General features: G+C 44.7%; 1 protein-coding gene across 1 annotated transcript in view; it reads left to right on the forward strand.

The window, feature by feature from the left end:
• Positions 1-6887: 6887 nt before the first annotated feature.
• The window catches only part of LOC120227190 (POU domain, class 6, transcription factor 2-like), a gene marked incomplete at its 3' end in the record, with an annotated part of 40286 nt that continues 20700 nt past the window's right edge, over positions 6888-26473 (forward strand). The window contains exons 1-2 of the mRNA XM_039225350.1: positions 6888-6947; positions 7840-7971. Of these exons, the coding sequence (XP_039081281.1) occupies positions 6888-6947; positions 7840-7971 (192 nt within the window). The remainder of the gene's footprint in view (positions 6948-7839; positions 7972-26473) is intronic.

Here is a 26473-nt window from a genome sequence, read left to right on the forward strand (position 1 = left end):
AGTGCTGCTGTGAAGTAAGCGAGAAGTTTCCAAAAACTTGATTGTGGGAAATTGCAAGCGTACACAAAAGCAGAACAAGGATTAGAACAAACCACATATGTCTACCCCCAACTTCCACATGCTCAACCCAAGACCGCCTTCTCTACCCCACCGCTGCCCACACCCCACCCTGGATTATATAGCAACAAATCCTCGATGTCCTAGCATCTTCTTATACAGGTCTTGGCATGAATCTCTCAAAGAAAGCAGGTAGGGTGGTCAAGGCAGGTTTCCCTAAGGGGTGACCTGGCAGAAGAGGTGTGTGAGTGGGAAAGAGAGATCCAAACGTAGACCCAGCAAATGTGAACATGCTGATGTAGTTGAGGATCCATGAAAGGGCCAGTGTGACTTCCCTGGTGGGAGTGAGGGCCAGAGAGGACCCCATCCTACAACGGTATGACCAGAAGTTCCCAGAAGAAATAAAATTCCTACAGCAAAACACATACAATGCTTACTGTGTGCCAGGAATTCCTCCAGTGTTTTGTATATGGGAACTTGTGTGATTTTTCACCACCCTGTGATGTCATGGCCACTATTAATATTCCCATTTTACTGGGGCGCCTGGGTGGCTCAGTCAGTTGAGCATCCAACTTCTGGTTTTGGCTCAGGTCCCGATCTTATAGTTTGTGAGTTTGAGCCCCGCATCAGGCTCTGCACTGATAGCACAGAGCCTGCTTGGGATTCCCTCTCTCTCTCTCTCTCTCTGCCCCTCCCCTGCTCATGCTCTGTCTCTCTCCAAATGAATCAATAAACTAAGAAAAATTCCCATTTTACTGAAACTGAAGAAACCTGGCACAGAAAGTGTTTCCATTCGTTCAGGCTGTTCTAATGAAATACCGCAGACTGGGTGGCTTATAAACAACAGAAATGTATTTCTCACAGTTCTGGTGGCTGGCAAAGCCAGGAGTGAGGCACCAGCACAGTCAGGCACCGGCAAGGGCCACTTCTTGGTTCATCTCGCCTTCTCCCTGTGTCCTCACGTGGTGGAAGGGGCTAGGATGTCTACAGGGTTTCTCTTTTATAGGCATTAATCTCATTCATGAGGGCTCCACCCTTGTAAGCACATCCCAAAGGCCCCTCCTTCTAATACCATCATCTTTGGGGTTAAGATTTCGGTATCCAGGTCTGGATACTGCTCCTTATGCAGCTCATCTCTTCCTGATTCCTTCCCTCCTCACCAGTGTCTTTCCCCTGTTGGACTCTAAGCCCCATAAGAGTACGAAACATGTCATGTCAGTTTCCCCACCACATGGTGGGCACTGAATCAATGTTCGTGGGATGAAGACAGTGAAAGAAAGTGATGTTTGCACTGTGGCAGGTAACGATAATATTCCACCTGGGCTCCCTGGAATCCCTTTTCTGTGAGTTGCTTCTACCCTTTTGGGGGGTTTTCGGCAACCCCTGCAGCTCCCCTTCCATCACTCAGCCACCAGGATGCACTTTACTCCAAGAGCAAAGAACCAGCAGTGCCGGGGATTAGATTTCCAATCCGTCCTTGACCCCGGGGGCCGTCGACTGGGACTGTCAGGTGCCGAGTGAGAACATCCAGCTTCTTTGCCTTGGCCTGGGACAGCACTGAAGCCTGACTCACACTCCACAGCCCCTACGGGATCAGAATCCTTCCTTCCCCATCCTGTTTCTGGGGAACCCAACTTCAAACATGAAGTCATTTAAAACAATTCCTCTGTTAGCAAATATGGCTGGAGATTAGAGGGTTATTAGGAAGCTACTATACTTGCAGTTTTGTCATAAAATAAAACTTATTCTAAAGCTCTCCTGGAATCAATGTGATTTTGCACTGATGAACCGGAGACATTTTAGGGTGTTGTAGTGCCTGGGTCATTGATGCAAACCTCAGGCACTTCAGCCGGGGGCTTCTGATGAGCAGGAAGTCGGATGGTAGGCATCTCTGCGGGGAAATGGGCAGAAACCGAATGGCAAAGCATGACTCGATATTAAAACTCAAAAACCTGATCTCTGATTGTTATGAGAATTTTGTAACATAATAATCATGAGACCTAGGGGGATAGCCTCGTAGGATGAAACCCACATCAAATAGGTTGTTGAGATAAATATGGCCAGCCTTCCAACATTTGTCCGCTGGTATTTCTTTGACCTTTTAAGAGAAGACTTGAGGGTAGTGAGTGGAAGTACTGATTTGGTCCAAAGGATCCCAAGGGACCAAGAGACACATTTTGCACATCTACAGCATAAGAAAAGGCAAGGACCTAAAGCATGTAAATGAACACGGAAAGCCACACCTGCCTTCCTGTTTCTAGGCAGCCGTTGCAAGGCCCTTCAGACCTTAAATGGGAGTGAACAGTGACAAATGCGTTTATGAACATCCTCATTTAAAACAAATGGTGCCACAGTTTCGGGGTTCTAAATTGAAAAGTTAGTAGCAAAAAGAGCGGCTCCAAAATCCATACTCTATGAAATCCACATAGCTCATGAGGAGAATGATAAAACTATAGATCATGGCCAATTATGCTTCAAAGGAAGGTTTTGAGCCCGCTGCATTCAGAAGTCCCTCTTGGAATAAAGGCATAAACAGAACATAATGTCATAGCTAAGTTGCCTCAGGCTGCCATATTTTTGTAAATAAGATTCATAAGACTAGAACACTGTAGGGGTGTCTGGGTGGCTCAGTTGGTTCAAGGTCTGACTCTTGATTTTGGCTCAAGTCATGATCCCAGGGTCATGGAATGGAGCTCCATGTCAGGCTTCCTGAGCTAAGCATGGAACCTGCTTGGGATTCTCTCTCTCTCTCTCTCTCTCTCTCTCTCCTCTCACCCCTGCTCATGTTCTCTCTCTCTCTAAAATAAAAAAATTAATATTTCAAAAATTAAATACCATAATCAGCAACTTTTTCATGAATAGTATCGTGATTACTAATGCTCAGATTCAAGAAATCTGAATTCTTCACCAGGCTGTAGGCTGTGAGTCTTTCAGAGAAAGAGACGATGGAACAAAGACACTCACTCCTACATCGTGGAGTGACATAATTTATGCTTTTTTTTTTTTTTTGAGAGAGAGAGAGAGAGCCACAAGCTCGACCTGAGCTGAAATCATGACTGGAGCTGAAATCGAGAGTTGGACACTCAACCCACAGAGCCACCCAGGGTCCCTATGATGACATTTGTATGATGTCCTATGTAGGACATCATCTAAGAGTGCTCCTGAAAGAGACTCTAATTTAAGTTTTTCTTCTCACTGTCACCTAGTATTCTCAGATAGCAAAAACATACACAAGGCAGTGGAGATCTGGGAATATGGATTTTTCTTCTCATTATGAAATGAACACTAATACCTATAGTGATGTGTGGATGTAGAAATAAGCCATTGCAAATCCTAAGGAAACACCGTTACCAATTCTTGTGCATGCCTTCACTCTCAAATCAGCAGGTATGGGATGGAGTCACTCACAATATTTTGACACGAGGCAGGAATTAAACGCCAAAATGAGTGTGCTTGTGGAAGCCTAACAAATGCTGTAAACTAAGAACGAAGCTGACTTGCTGCAAAGAAGGGCTCCTTTCACTGGTCTGTCGTGGCCTACCCAGGCCTCGTGGGCCACACACGGCTTTCTCCATAAATGTCTCTATAAATAATCAAGTGCGAGAAGCCCAAGACAAGCAGGTAAAGTCAACTTTTCAATTCTTCTTTTTGATATCTTCCCACCTGAAATCATTTTAAGTGGCCTCTTTGTCTTTTAAGTCATGAAACCTTATCTAATAATCACGTTAGTTAGCTAGGAGCTTCCTTCAAGCTACTCTGTAAGAATGAGGAAAATAAAATCAGAAAATACAGCTAAAATATAAAAATAGAAGAGTACAGTTGCCTGTGTCCACATTATCTCCAAGGGGAAAAGGTATGTGTAAAGGCGAGTTCTGATTCTGGTAAACTGATGAGTTCAACGTCTTCACGCACAATGTGAACAGCGAGAATGATACCTGGTATTTATGAAGAGCATAATATATGCCAACTGTTATTCTGTAACTTTTGTATGTAGGTGCTCATTTCATCCTCATTGTAACTCTGTGGTCGGGACCATCTTTACACCCATGAGATGATGAGACATGGTTTACTTGAGGTCACAAGGCAAGACAGTCTGGTTTCAAAGCCGATGCCCTCCTGTGCATGTGTGGATGGGCAGGCCTCTGGAGCCCTTCCTTACTGGTACAAAACTATTTTTAATGATTATTCTATTATTTTATTCTCTAAAACTGGGCAGCGGCAAGGGACCATCTTAAGAAATTACTGTTTCTCTTAGTAGGTTTTTTTAGACTATCTATGAATTATACAACCATAGCTTGATGGGTTCAAGGCCCAGAATCCATTTGGTGGAACATCCAAGGATCTAAAAATCTTTGCTCTGGGAGCATCCACATCTATAAACAAGCTTGCACTAGAACTCAGCATGAATTTGAGCCAGTCTGTGGAAAATGCAAGTAGGTAACGCAACCAGCCTTCATTTGGGCCACGCTTTGCTGCTCAGGCACATTGGCAGTGAAAGATCTGAAGGCATAAACTTGGCAACAATTTCAAAATATCCAGTTGGTCGTAGAATGTCAACATGCTCATTATGTACACTTGTTGGCCTGGGCTTCCCGCTGTCCATTCCCTGAGTCTCCAATCAAGAAGTAGTGATGGGAACACTGCTAACATGACGTGACTGGGGACAATACAGAGGGACGTGACCCGAGGTGATGAAGGGAACACTTATGGCTTCCTGACTATTCCCTCCCCTCCCTGCCACATACGTTGATGCGTATTACATCCCTGCCTTGGCAGTCACAGGCAGAGAAGCCCAGAGATACTTGGGAAGCTGCATCCATCAGCAGCACCAGTGGTGCACCCGAAACGCTGCCAGCTTGCACATTGACTCGTCCCCGCCGTCTGCATGCGCCACACCCCCTCACCCGCAGTTCCAGCTCTGCGTCCAGGGACCAGCAAGGCGTCTCCCCAGAGCCCCCACGCCTTTCCCAAAGACCTAGGGATGCAGGGCAGGAAATAAGAGAGTCATCAAGTTGGCATTTGCTCCACTAAGAGGGCAAAGCAGCAAAGAGAGGAAACTGGGACCGGGATCTAGAGGAAATAAACATTAAAAATCACCAAACTCTGTACGTTTGTGGTTGTCAAAGCCACCTTCTGGAGCAGGACAAGGACACCCACCCGTGGCCCCGTAACACAGAGGCTCAGGCCTGCCCTTGCGTGGCCACTTTGTTTCCTGTTCAGAACCATAGTTGACCCTGTATATAATGCCTGAGTTTACAGCAAATACATAGGCCCATAGCTGAATGAGACACTCATGTCCTACGTGGAAGGATTTCTCCAGTATTGTATCCATGGAGGAAGTCCATAACTTCCTATTTCAGTTTTTGACTGACCGAGGTGTTAGGAAATGTCTTACGATTTCTAAAAATAATTTCTCTTTGTTAAACAGGAAACACTGTCTGTCTCCTTCAGAAGGTATTCTGCACGCCCTGATCTAAATTTTGCACCTGAAATTCAGGGACAAGATGGCCTATTCAACACTAAAATCAAACTGCACATGATTTCATTTTTCTTTGAGACTGAGAAACTTATTTTGAGATCTCTCTGAACCTGGGGCATTTCATTATGATTTTAACTTGTATTGCATAAAAGAAGAGTAAACGTAGCAGCAGGCGCATGAGCCGAGAGCAGTAGACCAATAGGCAGTGTCTTTTCTGGCAGTTTGGGGAAAAGGTATTCCTAAAGCGTCTTTCATCGAAGGTGATTAAGCCAAAAGCAGGGAGAGTTTTCACTTAACCATTTAGCACGATTTACCCCGTCTACACTATAAAAATAGGAAACCAAGAACAAGGCGAACCCGAATTTTAAATCTCATGGTGGCAATCTGGGATAAGACAGGGTTTCTTTTAGGCTGATGAATGAGATTGTTTTTTCTCCTTAAACAAAAAATGATGCTTGTCTTTTAGGAGAGAGATAAAGGCAAAAGACACATAAAGTAATGAGCTTAAAATGGATTTTCACTTCTTAAAAAAAAAATGTGCCAGGTCAATGGGATTTCTGTAGGACCAATTATGTGAAAATTAGTTATAGATTAATAAAGAAACCAAAGAGATAAGGATATCACATTAATGGAAAAAGAATGATTAAGCTCCTGTCCTTTTTGATGTTTCTTCTGACAATTAATATTCCCGTTCTCATCAGGTGATACAAAACTCTAGGCAAATGTCGAAAGGAATAAAGCAGTAAAATATGTTTTGAGGGAAAGAAAGAGGGAAGGAGGAAAAGAAAGAAAGAAGAGAGACTGAATTGAGAAAGTAAAGAAGAAAAGTAGAAAAAGAGCTTCCGGGACCCTCATTAAGTATGGCATTAATTTTTTTCCCACCTAGTCTTCGTCTTGGCAAGCTTCCGCTCAAATGCAGGAATTTCATGGATGTGGGAACCGGTGATGGAAAATGCATTATTATACACAACGATCGTTGTACTTGAGAGGAACTATATGGAGAAAAAATAACACCCTAGAATAAATACAAATGAAATTCATGTATCAAAACCAATACTGTGAAAATAGTTTAAATGTTTCTTGAATTTATATCTAGTCATTAACCTAAATGCAGATTTTAGTTCAAGCTACACTTCTGCCTCATGGTCAGAAGGCCTGAAAACCCGTGGCGTGGAAAATTGGCAGGATAAAGAATATTGAATTGGTCTCCGTGGAAAAACAGGTTTTGGCAGCCATAACCTCCTCCTTCAGTGGGTCCCCCCAACCCAAGTCAAACTCGCGTCCCTCTTTCCTTGTCCCAGAAAAGAGACCAAGGGAAGGCCTTATATTAGCTAAGACAGCAAGCAGGTAGATGTCAACATGGCCGTTCGCCAAAGGACCTTCCTCACTGGCCTTGAACCTCATGGTCAGGGTGAGCCCCCCCACTGAGAGTCCCCGCTCTCAACTCACCCTCGGAGAGCACGGAGGCTAGATGTTTCCATTTCTACTGACTTTGCTTTCCTTCTTCCTTGGAGAAGAAAGAGAGTGAGGCATCCGCCTTACCCAGTGACCCTAGAAGAAACTGCAGTTCACAAATGAAAATGATAAATGTATTTGCAGAAATCCTTCACATCTGTCCCTCCCCTCCAATCCTACTCCTAACCTATTTTATTTTATTTCTTTTAATGTTTTATTTATTTCTAGGAGAGAAAGAGACAGCGTGAGCAGGGGAGGGTCAGAGAGAGAGGGAGTCACAGACTGAAACAGGCTCCAGGCTCCGAGCTGGCAGTCAGCACAGAGCCCGACGCGGGGCTCGAACCCACGAACCGCGAGATCATGACCTGAGCGAAAGTCGGACGCTCAACCGACTAAGCCCCCCAGGCGCCCCGAGAATACTCCTAACCTATTTTAATACACATCTAGTCTGCTTACCTCAAGGAAAGAAGACATTTCCCCAGAGTTTTATTTAGGCCGCAGGACAAAATGCAGGGACTTCTCCAAAATCACTCATCCACCTGGCAAGACCCTCCCGGCCCACCGCGACCCCGGGGCCCACCTCGCACTCTCCTGGGGCCACTCCTCCACCCAGGCTCCATTCAGCAGCCCAGTGTTGGTGGAGACTCTTCTTTCCAGCCTCCTTTCCAACCGCCCGCCCCACCCCAAGAGCCCACGGCTTCTGAGGGAATGTTCGCCAGGCTCCCTCCGGTGGGTTCCGGGCCCTTTGCATGAGCCAGGGGAGTGAGAGCTGCTCCCGCCGCGTCAATGTTGTATCCGTGTGCTGTGCCTCTCCTCGTGGTTCACCCTGATCTCTTCTCTCTTTGCAGCTGGTTAATAATCCACTAGCAAGTCAGGCTGCAGCCGCCATGGGCTCCGTAGCAAGCTCACAGGCCTTTGGCAATGCCCTCTCCAGTCTTCAGGGGGTCACGGGTCAACTAGTTACTAATGCACAAGGACAGGTGAGTGGGAGATGGGAACAAGAGTGAATTTTTATGGCAGATTGAACTCGGAAAGGAAATGAATTTCTTTTGCATGACAGTGATATGTAACCGCATCCATCCGAGGCAAATAAATAATGTTTACTAGCAACGTCGAGAACAGGAGAAGCCTTGGGAGGTGTTTCCAGATTTTAGAAGCAAGGTATTTTTTTTCCTTCCCCTAGAACGTCTTACGCTTTATTTTGTTTTTATTTCTGTGCAACGGCACTTGTTCTGACCTTCACTGAAGGAAATCCTTTTCATGGTGGGGCATTAAAAAAAAAAAAAAGAAAGATTTAAAAATAAAATTTCAGTTTTGCTCATCTATTTATTTATTCTTTTTGAATTTGGACAATGGGGGAAACTGGTAGTTTCCTTCCCTAGTTGAGCTCAGATTTCTAAACTAGTCCTGAGCAAGCCAATTTCTGAATGTATGAGGACCTGATGGAAAGGACTGGGCAGTCCTGTAGGAGAAACAAAGGAAAGCAGGTGAGAGCCTCTTGCTGATTCTCCGGGAAGCTTCTGGAAGTTTTTTGTATGCCTGCAGGTTTACTTCATTCCGCCAGGGCCATCGAACCTTCCTCATGTCATGGGCAGCGTGACAGTTCCCTTATACTACTCGTGGTCTCCGGGACACTGACAAAGCTTCAGATGAGGGCGGCTCCCCCTTTTAAGACCCCAGTCGCCCTAAAAGCTCCATGAAGAGCAAACCAGAGTTAAAGCTGAGAGTATCAGGAGTACCCTCCGTTCAAAGGCTTGACACAGACTCACAGTGGTTAGGGCGCCTTGACCTCAACTGTGGCCATTGCGGAGGACGGAGCACAAGGGAGAAGACGCTCGCATCCCCTCCAGGACGTTTCCCCCCAGAGCTATTTGCTCAGCAGTGAGTTTACGCACCCCTGCTTGGCCCGCTCTGCGGAGAACAGGAATTGCGGTATCTTGAACCCGGTTTTTATTTTACATAAAGAGTAAACAGAGATGCATTATAAGCTAAACCGTCTCGATCTGCGTCCCAGGGGGAAAAAGCTGACCTTGTTATATTTCCTGGGCGGGCGCAGGATTGTCCCGTCAGAACCCCGAGGGCTGAACGATGGAGCTTGTCAAAGAGCAGCCCCGGGTAATGAATCATCTTATCACAGGTGCACACCACACATATTAAAGGAGGGTTGTATGAACACCGTGCCCTCCACGGTCACCTTTCAATGTCGGCTTTAACCCTTGCTCCAATCCCTTTTCATCAAAGGATCATTTTATGCAGCCGGCTCTAAATGGAGGCTCTCAAAAGCCTATTAAGATTTCTGGAGGGACGGGTTTTTGGTGTGGAGGAAAAGTTGGTTATAATATCTATAACTCATACTCAGATCAGGTCGGTCCTGGAAGCTGCTTCCTAGAGTTATGCCCCAGACGGAACACCCCGTTTCATTCCTGCCAGGCAGCTGGCCCTCGAGATGTAAATTCTAAGAGGTCTAGATAGAAAGCGTATCTGCCGATGTGTACTTTCCCGATTTTTCTGATCCAGTGTCCAAGCAGCATGTACCAGTGAGCCCCACCACTTGAGAATTTGTGATGGAGAAACTGCTCTGTTGCTTAGAAGGAATTATTAGGAGGGTTTTCTTCTGGTGATTTAATGGCTGCTCATTTTGCCAGTTACAAATCCATCCCTTTCTCGGGGGCTAGATTCACAGTCTCTGCCGGCTCCCAGCCCAGGGGTAGCTCTTCTGGCCCAGGAGTTCCCACAGGAAACTTTCCATTAAAACCTTGATTCACACGCCGCATATGTAGAGTAAGACTTGATTTTATGTTAGCACTCTTCTGTTTTAGCAACTGTGCTGATAGTTGATTTGATCTGGTATAAATCTCCAAAAGCAGGAACAAAAAACCTACATCCACAGAGGAATCAATAATTGCCCACTCGTGATGTCTTGTCTGAGAGTTTTAGAAACATGCCCAACGGTACCATGTGTCAGAAAAGACCAAGGTACTCCCATTTCCAAAGTAGATGAATTGGCCATGTTGCCAGAGCACTGTGGGCTTTCTTGTAATGTTTATAATATAAACACAATCATCTTCCCAGGAAAAAATGTATGTCCTGTACCTCTTGATACAAAGATACTCGTGTGAGCCTTCTGAGGTGGCCAAAGTAGACCAAAAAAGGAGGGGACAAATTATTTGGGGGAGGTGTGCGCGCGCGCACACGTGCATGCACTCCTTTCGCTTGTATTAATGTGGTACAAAAAATAAGGCCTCTTTGGGATCAGGTTAATACAATTAGCCTTGCTCAAAAACCCGTGTAAACTAGAATCACTTTATCCAGCCCATTTTCAATCCCTTAAAAATCTCCACAGAGCTTTCCCAGGAAAAGGTACAAAGAGAACACTCTTAATATATTTATAGATTCTTTCATTTGAGGTCTTGACATCAACTATTTTTTACATTGAAAAGTTTGCCCAGAAGTAATAGCATTAAAATCTAAACCTATGTTTGAAAAGTATGTTTTACGCCACTGATGCTTTGGGGAGGTCAGGCTGTTGAGGTGGCACAAAATACCTTGATTCTTGCTTCCGGCTGCTAAGATTCTCTTGGTTACCTAGAAGCCAAGATGGGATTGGCCAGGAAAGAGCCCTTGCTGAATTCTAGATCTGCCTGAGATAGGGTTTTTGTTTTTTAATTTTTAATGTTTTATTTATTTCTGAGAGAGAGAGAGAGAGACAGCATGAGCAGGGGAGGGTCAGAGAGAGAGGGAGACACAGAATCTGAAACAGGCTCCAGGCTCTGAGCTGTCAGCACAGAGCCCGACGTAGGGCTTGAACCCACAAACTGTGAGGTCATGACCTGAGCCGAAGTCGGACGCTTAACCGACTGAGCCACCCAGGCGCCCCCTGAGATAGGGTTTAAGTTCCCCTTGCTTCTCATTTTGGACCTGGGGGCCATCAGTGACTTACCCTCCCTGAACTAGAGACTCCGCCTCAAAGCTCTCAGGCAGCCTCTGTGAGGGAGCCTGTGCCAAAGGCAATTCTAGGTCTTCCTACCGAGCAGGGAGGACGCCCACCCCACACAGGGGGACGTGCCCCAATCTCAAAAGGAAGAAAGCCCATCCCCCTGGGACTTGCAGTTTTGTTTCCCTGTCTTGGAATCTGATTGTTTCTGTTGACTAGATTTCAGTGCATTTGAAGGGATGGGAAATCTCCGTCTATTCAAGGTATTTTGTTTCCTGTTCTTCTATTTATTTATCTTAATTTTTAAAGTTTGCTTATTTATTTATTTTGAGAGAGAGAGTACACGAGCAGGGGAGGGGCAGAGAGGGAGAGTGTGTGAGAGAGAATCCCGAGCAGGCTCCACACTGTCCGCACAGAGCCCAACTCGGGGCTCAAACTCACAGACCATGAGATCATGGCCTGAGCTGAAGTCAAGAGTGACGCTTAACCGACTGAGCCACCCAAGTGCCCCTGCTTTTTTTAAAAAAAAAAACAGTGGTTATCATTTCATTCTCTTAGCTTCCTGACTCTGCCGTTCATTTGCAGTTAATACAGCAGCCGGACACTGTTCCAAAGAGTGATTAATTTTAACAGAAATTCTGCATTCTAAAGTCACAAAGCACATATCTTACCCAGGAATGTTCAAGTATTTTAAAATTATATCATACCCAGCTTCAGTCTGAGGGAGCAAGTTTCCTGTTGGTGATTGGCGATCATGAAATTTATCATGACCATCACAGTGCTGAGAAGAACATTCTAGGGCTCTTCGCTTACCAAATCAGGAATTCATGTGAGTGTGGAAGCCAGTCAATGGGGTGAGTATCAACTATACACTTGTTAGAATCCCAAGACAGCCAGTAACTAACTAGCTCTATGACCTTCAGCAAATTACTTGAGCTCTCTGAACTTCAGTTTCACTGTAAAATAACTATAGATATAAAAGCTGAGTCCCTAGATTATGAAGATTAGATGAGGTAAGGTGTGCAAAAAACCTACCATAGTGCGTGAGTATACAGCTAAAGACTCACATGAATAAGTGGCTGCAATAATTATCATCATCATCATCATCATCATGGGTTAGAGTCTTGGCCAGCATTTTCTGGAAACCTGTCTTTGGTTTGGATATATATATATAGCAAGAAGCAGTAGAGCACACAGGCAAGAAGAATGGGTTCTAGAACCAGACAGCCATTCATCGGCTGTTGGACCTCAGGCAATTGACTTACCCTCTCTCAGGCCTCAATTTTCTCATCTGAAACATAGGAATAAACATGGAAGCAGCTTTGAGGATTAAAGAGCTTAGCACGTAGTCAGGCACATAGTCATCATTCAATAATGCTAACACTCAGTATATGCTGTCTGTGGTTATTAGTCAAGTTGCTATGTGTTTGCCGTTCACAGTGTGTGTGTGTGTGTGTGTGTGTGTGTTCTTAACACTCATTCAGTGGGTATGTTCAGGATTTGGCAAGTAGATTTCCCATCGATTTGTTCAGCTCTAGAATTGGCTTCCCTTGTGCCCCTGGCAATATCTCCTTATTGGCATTATTGCAGAAAAGTAAAAGCAAATGAAATTTCATTTTATCCTGGGGCTAAGGAAAGCATTTTACATTTTAACTGAAGCTGAGAATGTTTCCTGATGAAATTAGTTCTTGACTGCTGTGAAATTTTCTTAAGTGGCAACAAGTCAAGCCAAAGTCCCTCCCTTCCTTCCTTAAAGAGCCAGTCAGGTAAAAATAAATTAAACAAACAAATAAATAAATAAACCAACAACATTACTTTGTCTAATGTATAGATAGAAGAAAAATTAAAAGAACTTGCCCAATCGATTCATTACCCGAGAATACACACAGCATTGTATGAATAAATAATGCCTGAGCAGAGAGCTTTCACAAGACAGAAGGATTTGCAGTAGGTAGGAGCTGCCTCCTCCCAGGACCACAGGCCATAATCGAAGAAAAGTGGTCTGCTGATGCAATCGTAGCCTATGCATCGCAGCATCAAAAGGACACCCTTGAATGTGCAAAACTACAGAGGGCGGGTTGCCTGTATTCAGCAGCCCTGGGCTGGGGGAGCGCAGGTGGTGAGGCAGGAATGTCACCGGCACCGTGTTTGTGCACACCGACTGGAAGTCCATTCTCATGTCCTAACGTTCAAACATGTGAAACATACCTGTCTTAGAATAGAAGAAACATGACGCTGACTTACCTTGGAGCGTTCTCTGAATTCAAATAATCAAAAGCTAAAGAACATCTCTAGGAGACTGTAGAGCAGCTCAGACCATGGGCTTGGGAGAAAACAGGTCTGATTGGAACACATTCTAGCTCTGTGGTCTTGGGAAAGGTATGGAACTCTCCTGAGCCTCTCTGTTTCTTCCTCATCAGTAAAATGGGAGTGATAAGATGGGTCCCATACGCCGTTGTGGGATTAAACATGACAGTAGCGGGGAGTGTGTTCAGCACAGTGCCTGATAGATCTTAAGTATTTAATACATTATATCAATGTATCAGTAAATTAATGACACAACTTTTTAGAATAAAGAGCTAACAATGGAGCCTGAACTATGAGTTGCTAAAGGAGTTCAACACATAATTGAAATAGAAAGATGAGAATCTTTTAGAGAAAATCACTACACGTTGAATGAAGATGAAGCTATAATAAATGCAAAGCTCAGCCAAAGAACTGAGATATAATGAATTTATTCAGTAAATGTCCGTTGAACCTCTCTGTGGGTTTTATTAGATCTGCGCAGGAGAACAAATAAAACCATAGCTGCCTGCGTTTGTAAAACTAATTTCAAACCCTGTGCCAAGGAGATAAAGTGTGTAACTTTGACAATGTGACCGGAGCAAATGAGGTACATTAGACACATCCAGCTAAAGCCAGTTGATCAGGAATTTAGGGAGTTTTGCACATACTCTTTTATTTTACTTTTTATAATGAAACACATTAAATGTATAAAAAGGTAAAAAACATAACTTTTACGAAAAAAATTTAAAGGGATCCTTGCTCAACCACATTAACACAAGATTAACATAAATGTTAAGGTTTAAAATTTCTCCATATAAGCTTCAGTTCCCTTGCTTATTTTTAAAAGAAATAAAAGCTGAGACCTTGACACTCTCTGCCCCTTCCTTTCCCAAGATGATATTGTGATAGCATCACTGTATATGGTAATTCCTTTAATGCAAGTTTTGCATCCTGACTAAAAAAAGTGTATCTTTTAAAAAAGATACAAAATCATATGTGCAGAATACCATTTTTAATATAGCAACAGAGTATATTGTTTAGACATTTTGCATAACTAAGAATCAAACATGTTTTGCTGACCATGCATGGTAGGTGTCTCTATATTTTTCCCCAAATATGAACAGACAATCTATTTAAGTCTTGGTTTTCTTTGGCCATGTTTTCTAAACCAAAACTCAAAACAGTCTGGCAAAGGATTTTATTTGCAAATATCATTATATGAAGCCTTTAAAAGGTGTAAAAATTCAATCGCATGCGGTGGAATAGATTTCCAACAAGCTTTTTTTTCTTTTTAATCGCGTTTTTTAACGCTTTTAAAATCCGCTCTTTCTAGAGACTGGGAAGGAAATGTTCATGGGGTTAGTAGTAATATAAGAATTTTACCCAGGCTTCATCTCAGTAATAAAGATGAAACAGTAACAACAATAAACAACCTCGATCTTTCTACTAACATATCAAATTTCCCCTCTGAGCCCGACGGAGAGTTTTATTTCCTCATTTCCGAAGAGGCCGTTGCAGGAAAGCGGCGTCTGCCCTAAGCGTGCGCCTCGGACACGAACGCGCCCCTGGTCCCCCGGCGGGACGCGGGGGGCCTGTGCTCGGACGGGGCCGGGCACCTCGGTTCTGACCCGCCACCAGCCCCCCCACCTTTCCCGACCCGCTTTCCCCAGACCCCCTGCCCGCCCAACGCTGAGTAGCACCGACCCGGGGAAACGCCGCGGGAAGTCACTTCCTGTGCGCGCTTCCGACCGTGTGGTGACGATTTTCCCCGGAAAGGAGCCCCCGCCCGGGATCTGCGCGCCCCGGGGGCGCGTTCGCGGGGGGCAGGGGGCGCCGCTCTGCCCGCGGGCTGTGCTGGGGGCGCGGGGCCAGTGCCCGGCGCGGGCGGGGCGCGCTCCCGGGGCGGCTGGTCAGGGCTGGCGCGGGGGGCGCCCTGGCTGCGGTGACCCGGGCCTGGCCCTCCTGCGGAGCGGGGCGCCCCAGTGGTAAACGGGGCTGGAGCCGGGGGGGGGCCCCTGGCTGGGGTGACCCGGGCCTGGCCCTCCTGCGGAGCGGGGCGCCTGCTGGGAAGCGGCGCTAGGGAGCCCCGAGGCCGTGAGCCCCGCAGGGATTTCGCGGGAGGCGGGTTCGATGGAGGCCCCGCTTCTGCAGCCGCGCAGAGCGCACTCGGGTCTCCGAGCAGGTGGGCGCCCGGGGCCTCAGGGTGACGGCGAAATGTGGAGCCCAGACCCGCGCCGCCCGGCCAGGGGTCGCCCCTCCCCCGCCGCATCCCGACCCCCGCCCTCCTTCTTGCCGCATTCTTAAAATAAAAGGGTTAATCCCGTTACCGACCTGAAGAACTAACAATAAAGCACCCTCGGAACCCTCTCTGCCCACTGCCCTTCCCGCAACCTGTCCTGTGCCATCAAAGGGGTGGCGGGAAATACACAATTTAAAAAAAAATCTCGTTGGGAGATTTCCCCTGCAGAATGAGCCAGAGAGAACCAAGGTCTCTCTTATCTAAAGCAGAATTTTGGATTTTGCTCTTTTTTTTTTTTTTTTCCTCTAACCACTGCATTTTTTAGAAAGGACATTCTTCACCTGTGAGTGTTTCGTGTTCCTGGGAGTAGGGAACCGCGTTCTGTGCAGGCCCCTCTGTAGAGACGGGCACGTCCTTTGTGGCTAAATAGGACAGGGGCCAGTGAACCTGAGTAACAGCTGTAATTCTAAACAAGCAGTAAATTACCATCCAGCGCTGCTGTCTCAGAGCTGGCCTGACTTCCCACATCTCGGTCTCTCTAGCGTGGTGAAACAAAATACTACCGCTAACTAATGCTCACGTAGCCCGTTTCAGTGTGCAAAGTTCTAGAACCATGTGAGTTCTTAGTAGAGCCCTGGGTTGGTTGTTTTTTTTATGTTTTATTTCTGAGAGAGAGAGCGAGAGCGTGTGAGCAGGGAGGGTCAGAGAGAGAGGGAGACACAGAATCCGAAGCAGCTCCAGGCTCTGAGCTGTCAGCACAGAGCCCGACGCAGGGCTCGAACCCACGAACTGTGAGATCATGACCTGAGCCAAAGTCAGACACTTAACCGACTGAGCCACCCAGGCACTCCCAAAATACTACCACCTTAAACAGATATATCAGTTGTTAGGGCAACCTAATTTCACAAATATTAAAAAAAATTTTTAAATGTGGGAGTTCTATAATTGAGGAAATATGTTATTTATTTGATAAATAGCTTTAGCCAACTCCAGTGTCAGAAAGACTACACTGGGCTGTTGGTGATGACTCGCTTTTCAGCATTTAGATTTTAGTAAAAAGCCAAGGATGGAAGGGAAAGCTATTTATGTCTCAGTTTTCTCAACTGGAGAAGGAAAATTAAACTTGATTTGGGGCTGAGGGCAAGGAAAGAGAAGAAGCACTGAATTTTGACTTAGCTTCCCTAAAGCAACACTAACTTTTTTAGCAACCAGTTATTATGGTTAAGCAGAACGTTATTAGGGAGAGGAAAACATTACATTCCCATGTGAGATGCATTCAACCTCCAAATAAATGTCTACAGGACCGTTTAATACACCATATGCCCAAAGATGCACCCCAACTTCCTTGTTGACCTTTGAGTTGTTGATATGATGAATTCCTCTATTTTTAAAAATTTTTTTAGCCTTTATTATTGAGAGAGAGAGAGACAGAGCATGAGCAGGGGAGGAACAGAGAGAGAGGAAGACACAGAATCTGAAGCAGGGCCCAGGCTCTGAGCTGTCAGCACAGACATCAACGCGGGGCTCAAACTCATGAACTGCGAGATCATGACCTGAGCCGAAGTGGGACGCTTAGCCAACTGAAGCCCCCAGGCGCCCCATCACAATGCATTCTTCCCAGATACATGGGCAATATTCCTCAGCTCATACACCACTAAGAGAGAAATGAGAAATAGATCAGAAATAGGTAAGAATGGAAAAGTCACAACTCAGCACAGCTAGAGGACCCAAGTTCAAGTTCAAACGTACAGAAGTAGGCCTTTGCACGATCCAATTGAATTTAATGCCTTAGCCATAGAACATTGCTCCGAACTGCTATTCATCTCATCCACTAACCTCTTCCATCTTGTAAAAATAACAATATAAGTAGATACTGAGAAGATATCATAAGATAGAGCATTCAGAATGACAGTGAAATCAAGCTACAACTTAGAAGTGAATTGCATCCATCATGCACCACACCGAGAACGCACATTACACACAAAAAACCACATTACACATTCTCTTGCTCTGACACCTATCAGTAGATATTCAGAATCGCCCAGTCTCTCAGGGTTACAGAGGACAGTCTTCACATGGAAGGCACCCGCCGTAGACAGCACAGGCATTCAAGTTAGACACCAACCCCAAGCAAGGCAGCCAGTTTTCCTCGGCTGCAGTTTTCTTTTCCACGCACGGACAACAATATCTTCCTCTCAGGGTTATTAGAGGGATTACTACTAACAATAATAAAATTCATAAATTCCTGCTGTCGATCGCACACTTTCTGCGTATCAAGGAGTGCTTAGCATTCAGTATACTATTTCATTCACCATTGCCACAGCCGTAGAATATCCCTATTGTACAGATCAAGAAAATTCCAAGACCACCCCGCTGGAAATGGCAGGATCCAAACTCAGTTGTGTCTGATATCAGAGATCGCTCTTAACCACTGTGCTCTAATAATAGTTTAAAACTTTTTGCTTTGGTCCCTGATGTATCCCAAGTGGCTAGAATAACACCTGGCCTCCGGTGTGGAGGGAATCTGTGGAGGGAATGAAGAGAGCATTTCACATACGCTAACATGCTATTCGATAAGCACTTTACATACATTCATCATTTCATTTCATTCTTATGTTGATCTTGCACTATTATCTCTAATTTACAGCTGAGGAAACAGGGGTTCCGAAAAGTTAACCAGCTTCCCAGGGCCACACAGTTAGCAAGGAGGCGAGTGTGGATTCGAGGGCACACTCGAAGTGTGGCTTTCCTCTGAGTGAAACTGCGCTCGGCGTCACGGGAATAAGTGCCTAATACCATGCTATCGTAGAGCAGCCTTTCCATAAATATCGTGTGCTCCTCACCTGTATATATTTTAATCCACTTAGGGTGGCTGATGTAAAGTTAGAGTCTGTTTACAATATTGAAGTTGTATGTGGCAATGCTTTCAAGCATCCAGCGTTACTGTACATGATGAAAATGGCATTGTCTATTTCCTTAAGTTTCTTCAATTTTCTAAACTCCTAATGTTCCAGGGTTGTTGGGGGGAGGAAAAGTAATAAAGGGTGTTAAGTGCTCAGCACAGCCCTGGAGCTTAGTGAGTAGCAAGCGAGTCCCACCTCTCCCCTCTCATTCCCTTGACCACGTGCATCTCCGAACCCAGGGTCACTCCAGCATGTAGAGGGCTAGGCTGACAATTTTGAGTCTGATGCCCACGCCACTAACGGGTGAAGCCGACTCCCTTGTTTTCTCCAGATTGTCAGCAACAGACGGCTGGGCGATGTCTAGTTTGCCTCTATAACCGACTGTGTGGCTGCTGGACATGTAGCATCCACTTTTCCTCTTAAGAAAATGTTGCACTTCACTTAATCAAAAGGCAGGGCCCCCGGAGTACTACCCATGGGTTCATTTAACTATGTTGGTTTCCTTGATGCTCTAGAATAAAAAAAAACACTTCCATCTACCATCCATAAATCTGCAGGTGATGTTAGCAAGCTCTCCCAGGCAACCAAAAGGAAAAGATGAACTGATACGTGCAGCTAGGAAAACAAGAATATGTTTTAAATTCACACGGGATTTAAGGGTTGGATTGCATGTGGATTTTAATGGAGGATCTTTTCAGTATCACTGAATTATAAAGGAACTATTTAAGATTTTTAATATAAAAGATGACATCCTTAAGATGAAGGGTACTTAAATCAGTTACATTTAAAAGGTGATATGCATGGGGGCGCCTGGGTGGCTCAGTCGGTTAAGCTTCTGACTCTTGATCTCAGCTCAGGTCATGATTTCATGGTTTGTGAGTTTGAGCCCCACACTAGGCTCTGCGCTGAGAGGGCGGAGCCTGCTTGGGGTTCTCTCTCTCCCTCTGTTTCTGCCCCTCCCCTGCTTGCACTCTAAATTTCTCTCTCAGCGTAAGTAAATAAACAAAAAATGAATAAAAAATAAAAGGTGATATGCAGATTACTTAGGTGAACACAAAAGGGAGTGACATGCATTCTGAGAGCTCATTTTGATTTTTCTGAGATCACAAAATCATATACATTTAAAAATATTTTTTGTTTTTAATTTGTTTTTAAATTTTTTAATGTTTTTATTTATTTTTGAGAGAGACACACACACACACACACACACACACACAAAGCGAGTGGGGGAGGGGCGGAGAGAGAGACACAGAATCCAAAACGTGCTCCAGGCTCTGAGCTGTCATCACAGAGCCCAACACGGGACTCGAACTCATAAACCATGAGATCATGACCTGAGCTGAAGTTGGATGCTCAACCAACGGAGCCACACAGGCACCCCTACATTTCAAAATAGTTTAAAGAGTCGAGTTCCTGTTCCTCTCAGCTCACACAGTGATAATACAGTAGAAATGAGGATAGTGTTGATGGTTTTATGTATCTAGATTTAGTTCCTGCAATCTAGAACCTAGATGAATCAGAAAGTACTAAGGATTTACCCTTCTCAGAAAGCAGATCCGATACCAAGACCAGTGCTAAAAATGCCCTAAATTTTTTAGTGAAGTTAAGTAGGTTATTTTATAGTTAGAGATTAACAGTTTTGTGACTAAATGCCTCAATAGTTCTTCAATGTAGGTATCACTACACCAACTTCTATATTATTTAACAATATATATGTAGTTTGCATATGATTTCAACTGGCATACAGAATATGTGACACGTATTCCTGATAAGACTATCCTTCAAAAAGAGCTTTTGAAATTAAAAATCCCAAAATTCATACGGTTGGTATAAATTCTAAAAATTTTAAGCATTTTTTTAGAGAGAGAGGGAGAGAGAGAGAGAGAGTGCACGAGCAGGGGAGAGGGGCAGAGGAAAAGAGAAGAGAATCCCAAGCAGGCTTTACACTCAGCGCCAGGGCTGACAGGGTGAAGCCGATTCATAATGATAAATCACATTTTTCCAGGACCAAATGTGAGGTGCTCTAGTACACACACACACACACACACACACACACACACACACACACACACACGGACATTTCAAATAGCAAGCACAGAACTAGGAGACGCCGAGCTAGGGTGAGTGTCATGGTCCTCTCCAGTTACATCCGTTCAACCCTCCCCAGCGGTTAGGGGTAAGAATGCAGACCGGTCACTTCTGAAAAGGATGCCATTTTATGAGAAAAATTCATCAGCGTTATTCTTTTTTTTTTAATATTTTTATTTATTTCTAGGAGAGAGACAGCGTGAGCAGGGGAGGGTCAGAGAGAGAGGGAGACACAGACTCTGAAAGAGGCTCCAGGCTCTGAGCTGGCAGGCAGCACAGAGCCCGACGTGGGGCTCGAACCCACGGACCGCGAGGTCATGACCCAAGCGAAAGTCGGACGCTTAACCGACCAAGCCACCCAGGCGCCCCTCATCAGCGTTAAATGAAGTATGGTCTTTGTCGTGAGAAAGGAGAAATTCCGTGGTCTCACCCTAAAGAACATTTAAAAAAATTACTAAGAGGAAATTGAAAAAGTAACATATGTTACGGTGATGAGGACAACTATTTTGCTGGTTGAACAGATAGAGAAATACTGCAAGCAAAGATCAAAATACATTTAATTTTGCCGCAACAATGGGCATTTTCTTCACAAAAAGCTTATGAATCACCCTGGACTCACGAACCTGGGTGGTGATGACACTCGGAGTGGTTTCATTCCCCGCCCTTATTTTTTTTTTCAGATGCTTGTTTTGTTATTCACATCCATTTAAATTCAGCTTTGCAGGCTGAATGCCCTCAGGGCACTAGGTGATGCTTAACCTGGCCTGCACTTTCTTGAGCAATTGCCAAACATTTCCTTAACCAGTTCCAATTGCTCCAAAGAACCTAGAACATTCGAGATCACTGGTCCCCGATTTAGGGGGTTTTTTTGGTTCTCATTGCTATTGCTGTTTTCTCCCCCTCCCATCTGGGGAGAAATATAAAATATACAGTTCATAGGTCTGGGGCTTCATTTAGGGATGTTTACTAAAGCCTCTAAGGACCAAGGCTGTCACACTAAAAGGTGTTCTCCCAAGCAGTAAATAACATTAATCTGATTTAGTCACTTAATCTGGCATCGGCAGGCGGAAGCAGAAATACTTCCCCACGCGCTAGGTATTTTTGGCTGGTATTAAAACTTACAGTCTTAGGCAAAGCCATATAAAATCTTACAAAGTTGGCCTTTCTGCAAAATGATGGCTTCACTACAGTTACGATCCTCTTTTGAAGGTATAAATAATGTTTTAGGAATTCCAAAGTGTTAGCAGCTGCAAAGAAATAAATGGTACTCAGAGTTTAATTTGCAGTCATTAGGGGCAAGAGGGAAGAGATCATGAAAGAGCAAATGTTTCCAGTTCATCCTTAAGAATTTGTCTCCACTATCTGGATACGTGGAACATCCTGTGAGACAAACATACCAACTTTATAACGAAAATGTAAAACCTCTTCAGAGAGCTGGAAATTGGAGCAATGCGTCATATTTACCAACATTTCCATTTCCTGCCATAGAAAATAAAGTGAGTCTGGGGCACCTGGGGGCTCAATCAGTTAAGCGCCCACTTCTGCTCAGGTCACGCTCTCACAGTCCGTGAGTTCAAGCCCCGCATCGGGGCTCTGTGCTGACAGCTCAGAGCCTGGAACCTACTTTGGATTCTGTGTGTGTGTGTGTGTGTGTGTGTGTGTGTGTGTGTTTGTCTGCCCCTCCTCCTGCTCACACCTCTGTCTCTCTCTTTCTCTCTCTCTCTCTCTCAAAAGTAAATAAACACTAAAAGCACATTTTTTTAAAGAAAAAAAGTGAGAGGCCACAAATTGAAACCAAGGCCACAATGGCTTGAAGGCAGTTGCTTTTGTAGAAGATGCCACACTTGCCCTTGTTACAAGTTCACCATGGATTGAAATACACTTTTTTAAAATTCCAAACAGGAATTTCCTATAGGTAGGAAAGGTATACTATGTTCATAGATGAAGAGAGGGGGAGCTTTGTGAGAGCACGATGCAACTGAGCCCTTGTTTACCACAAAATGAATTCATCCGGATCCTGGTAGTGGAATCAAGATGGCAGAGGTCTTACGATTGTGCTGTGGCCGCTGAGGAGGAACATCATTTTAGGCGAATGGAGGGGCAGTCCCCACTGTGTGCCTGTCATCCCTACTCTCCTCTGGGAAACTGGCAATTTCACTGTATGTTCTTGGGACCAGAGGTCCCAATGGATCTACTTCGACCTATTCCCCTGATCGATACCTGACTGCCACCTGACTTCTTCAGGGATTATAAACCAGCAAAGCACTTTACTATCAAAGTGATTTTAAAACAAAACTTGGGGTCGTCAGATATTTCTCAGACACCCCAAAGCTAGAATCGTGCCTGGCAGATAGTGGGCACTCAATGGAATCTGGAAATCAAAATTTAATAATATTGACCTTCTTCTAAGGTTAAACGAAAACACCTGCTACTTTTCAGGAGAAAATAAAAACCTCTTGCAATGAAGGGTGAATTCAGCTGTCCGGTGATGCATGTGAGCATGTGAATAGTCCTCAAAAGCAGGGACTGCGGGAGATCACCTCAAGCCTCTGACAACTGCAGCCGTTTTCCCAGAAGGAGAAAAGAATTTGCAGGACTCACCAATGGCAGGGGCTTTAGATTTATGTAATTGATGCCATCTCGACCGTCCTGCCCGTTGGGAAACTGGGCTTTCTTCTTCATCGGCAGGTTGCCGGTGCCGTAGACAGGAAGATTGACATAATGCTCTGGTTAATCCGAAAAGAAAAGATTTTCATGAATTCAGATGGCTGGATGATTTCCCGGTCTTCTACTGAGAACAGCAGCCCCAGAAAGGACTTGCAGAGTGAGTGAGTGAGTGGATACGTAAGGGATCAGTTTGTGCATGAAGCAAATGCATGAATAAAACAACACCCTTAATTTTGAAGCCATTCAGAATAAAGCAGAAATGTTCAATTGCCTGGTTTTTCCAGATAGAGCTGAAGAGCTTTTATCCCTTTGTTAGAATTATCTACAGTTACCCCAATCCTCCACTCTGACAGTGAATGATGCCAATACGTCTGTATTATCTCTTCACATAAATATACTTTTAATATGTAACCTGTTAATATTTGTATAAACAACCAAACTCATTTACTCAAAACCTTTGAGTATATGGTAACCACAAGTGATAAATTTCCAAGGAATGGGCATGGACTAAAATGGCAAGTTCTCCATCCATTTCCAAAGGAACCTCTCCAAATTTCACTCCCCTCGCCGAAGGAAAATTGCATCTGGTGCCGAGAGTCGTGTTTATTCGGGCTTTGCTCAGAGGACCTTTTCTGTATCACTAGGTATTTCTGTCCAGTCACAGATAAAGCCAGTCAACTTTTGATTCCACATCATGCCCAGTGAAACCTGGAGCTAATATTTTGCAAAATTGACTCTCTCCTCTCTCGATCTCCTCCTCCCTCCTCCTAGTTAAGTAAAAGCAGAGTGGTAGAGAGAACACAGCACCGTGGAGAAATAAAGGACTCCCAAATAATCCAGAGCTTACCGATACACCTTTTAGTAGGGTAAATCTAACATTCATATACAATTTTAAACCTTGGGTTGATGGCGTACTGTGTTCGAGAAAAGGATTCATTTCCCGGACACTGAGCCTTGCCTGCCAGTCACCGCAGGAATAAGCCATACAAGCAATTCCAATGATTCCACTTAGTTCTTATCTCAACATAAGATCATCTTGCACACATTTAATTTTATATTTTGATTATACTCTGGATCAAAATTTGTAATCTGTCAATGTTTCCTAATGCTTGAATGGGAACCCAAATAAAGGAGAAAATAGAAAATGTCACATTTAGGGGCGCCTGGGGGGCTCAGTCAGCTCAGGTCGTGATCTCATGGTTTGTGGGTCCGAGCCTCGCGTCGGGCTCTGTGCTGACAGCTCAGAGCCTGGAGCCTGTTTCAGATTTTGTGTCTCCTCCTCTCTGTCCCTCCCCTGCTCGCACTCTGTGGCTCTCTCTCAGCCAAAAATAAACAAACATTCAAAAAAAATTTTAGTGTCACATTTACAGTAAAATATGTAAGAACAGGTATTATGAGGCTTCTTAAAATTAAAACTTAACAAACAAAAAAACCCACACCTGCATCCGTATGCCAGATTCAGCTGTAGTGTTACTATGATAGAAACTGTCAACAGTTCAGAACGTGGCCGCGGCTGCTAACTTCATTTTGCCAAAGGACTCAAGAAGGATTCAGGTCCAATAAGAATGATCATTGTATCAACTGAGTTGACTCTTACCCGGGAGAACAGTCAGCTCCGAGACGCAGAGGTTCTTCCACAATGTTTGCTGCTAATGGGCCGCATAACCAGGGTTCTGGTCGTGCTCTATAAGCCAATCATTCCTGTAAGACCCCTTTGGAATTGACGTGATCTATCCTGTCTTAGATCATTAAGATCGAGTGGGATCCTTCCCCCCACTGCCCCCGCCTCATCATTTGGAATTGGAAAACAAAGGCCTAGACGTTAGATTTCTTCTTTCTCCACAAGTAAAGACTGTGTTCGAGAGTGGGTTTGGGAGTTTGCGGCCTAGGCTTGTGCTAATCAAAAATAAGAGAGGAAATGGGACCCATTATGAGACCCATAATGCACATTTTATCGTACCTTATAAATGCTGCTGATCGCTGATGAGAATAATCTTGCTAAGATATTGCCAAATGACTGTGTCAAAGCCCTCCTGAACTCTTCTGACCTTCCCTTTGTTAGGTTTTTTCCTATTTTCTCCTGTGGCAGGCACTGGATTTCCTTGTTGCTGTTTTCAGGTTTTCAAAAGCTTCAGTAGACTTTCAGCCCCAAAGGCCTTGCAATAGTATCCCTTTTTAAGTGGGCGGAAACTTCAACAATCAATGTTATACATAGAGGCAACTCTACCTCTCAGAACTAAACTGAATTCATAGTTTACGGAAGGGTGTATATTCTGCTCACAATTTTAAATCCTCCCTTGAGTTGCTTGATAAATCCTCATTTCTACTCCAAATCTCTTTCTTGCCTTCATTTCTCCTTTACCTTCGAAGCATTCTTAGTTAACAAAGTCCTGTGTCCCACAATTATTCACCTTAATGGTTACAGTAAAGTCAGTTCCCATCTTTACCTGTTTTTAAAATTATAGGTAGGAATGGCTTAGAAAATACTTGCTAGTAGTCATGATTAAGTCGTGTTTTTTTTTTTTAAGTTTATTTACTTATTTTGAGAGAGAGAGTCTGTGTGCACATGCACAAGTGGGGGAGGGGCAGAGAAAGTCGGGGGCGGGGAGGGAGGGAGAGGGGGAGAGAGAGAGACAGAGAGAGAGAGAGAGAGAGAGAGAGAGAGAGAATCCCAAGCAGGCTCTGCACTGTCAGCACAGAGCCTGATGCGGGGCTTGAACTCATAAACCATGAGATCATGACCTGAGTCAAAGTCAAGAGCCAGACGCTTAACCAACTGAGCCTCCCAGTCACCCCAAGTCATGTTTAATTTATACAAAACCACTTAACTATGGGCCTTAAATGCTAAAACCGGAAGAAAAACAGAGATGGTACATTCTTCTCACATGCGCACCTCCCGCGTGCAGGGCTGAGACACCCCAGAATGGGGAGGGGAGGCGGAGAGCAGGAGAGAATGACCAGTTCACCTCTCTGTCACATAATTGACAGTTATCAACCCCCTTCCCACAAAGTCGGGGAAAGAGGACAGAACGGGAGTCAGCGGAGTAGAAAGATCAGAGCGTCTCACTGTCTCTGTCAACCTTCTCAGTGGCCACGCGCCATCCTGTCCCCTTGGATTAAGGCTCAGGCTCTGGCGCCCTTCTTCTCTTAGGCGCTCAGGGAAACACCGTCTTCTACAGTGACCGTAATCCGGTCCCTCCGTCTTTCCCTGTTGGAATGACTCTCCTCTCTTCAGCTTGCTGACTCTGCTCCCGACGGCACAGGCCGAGGTGGGGAGAGGACAGATGGACATAAAAACGGCCTTTCTGTGCTGAACTGTCATGAGATGGCCTCTGTCTCTGGGCCAGCAGAGACAGATGGCTCAA

This window comes from Hyaena hyaena, unplaced genomic scaffold, assembly GCF_003009895.1.
Source record: "Hyaena hyaena isolate Hyena2069 unplaced genomic scaffold, ASM300989v1 scaffold_2065, whole genome shotgun sequence".
NCBI classification, from domain to species: Eukaryota; Metazoa; Chordata; class Mammalia; order Carnivora; family Hyaenidae; genus Hyaena; species Hyaena hyaena.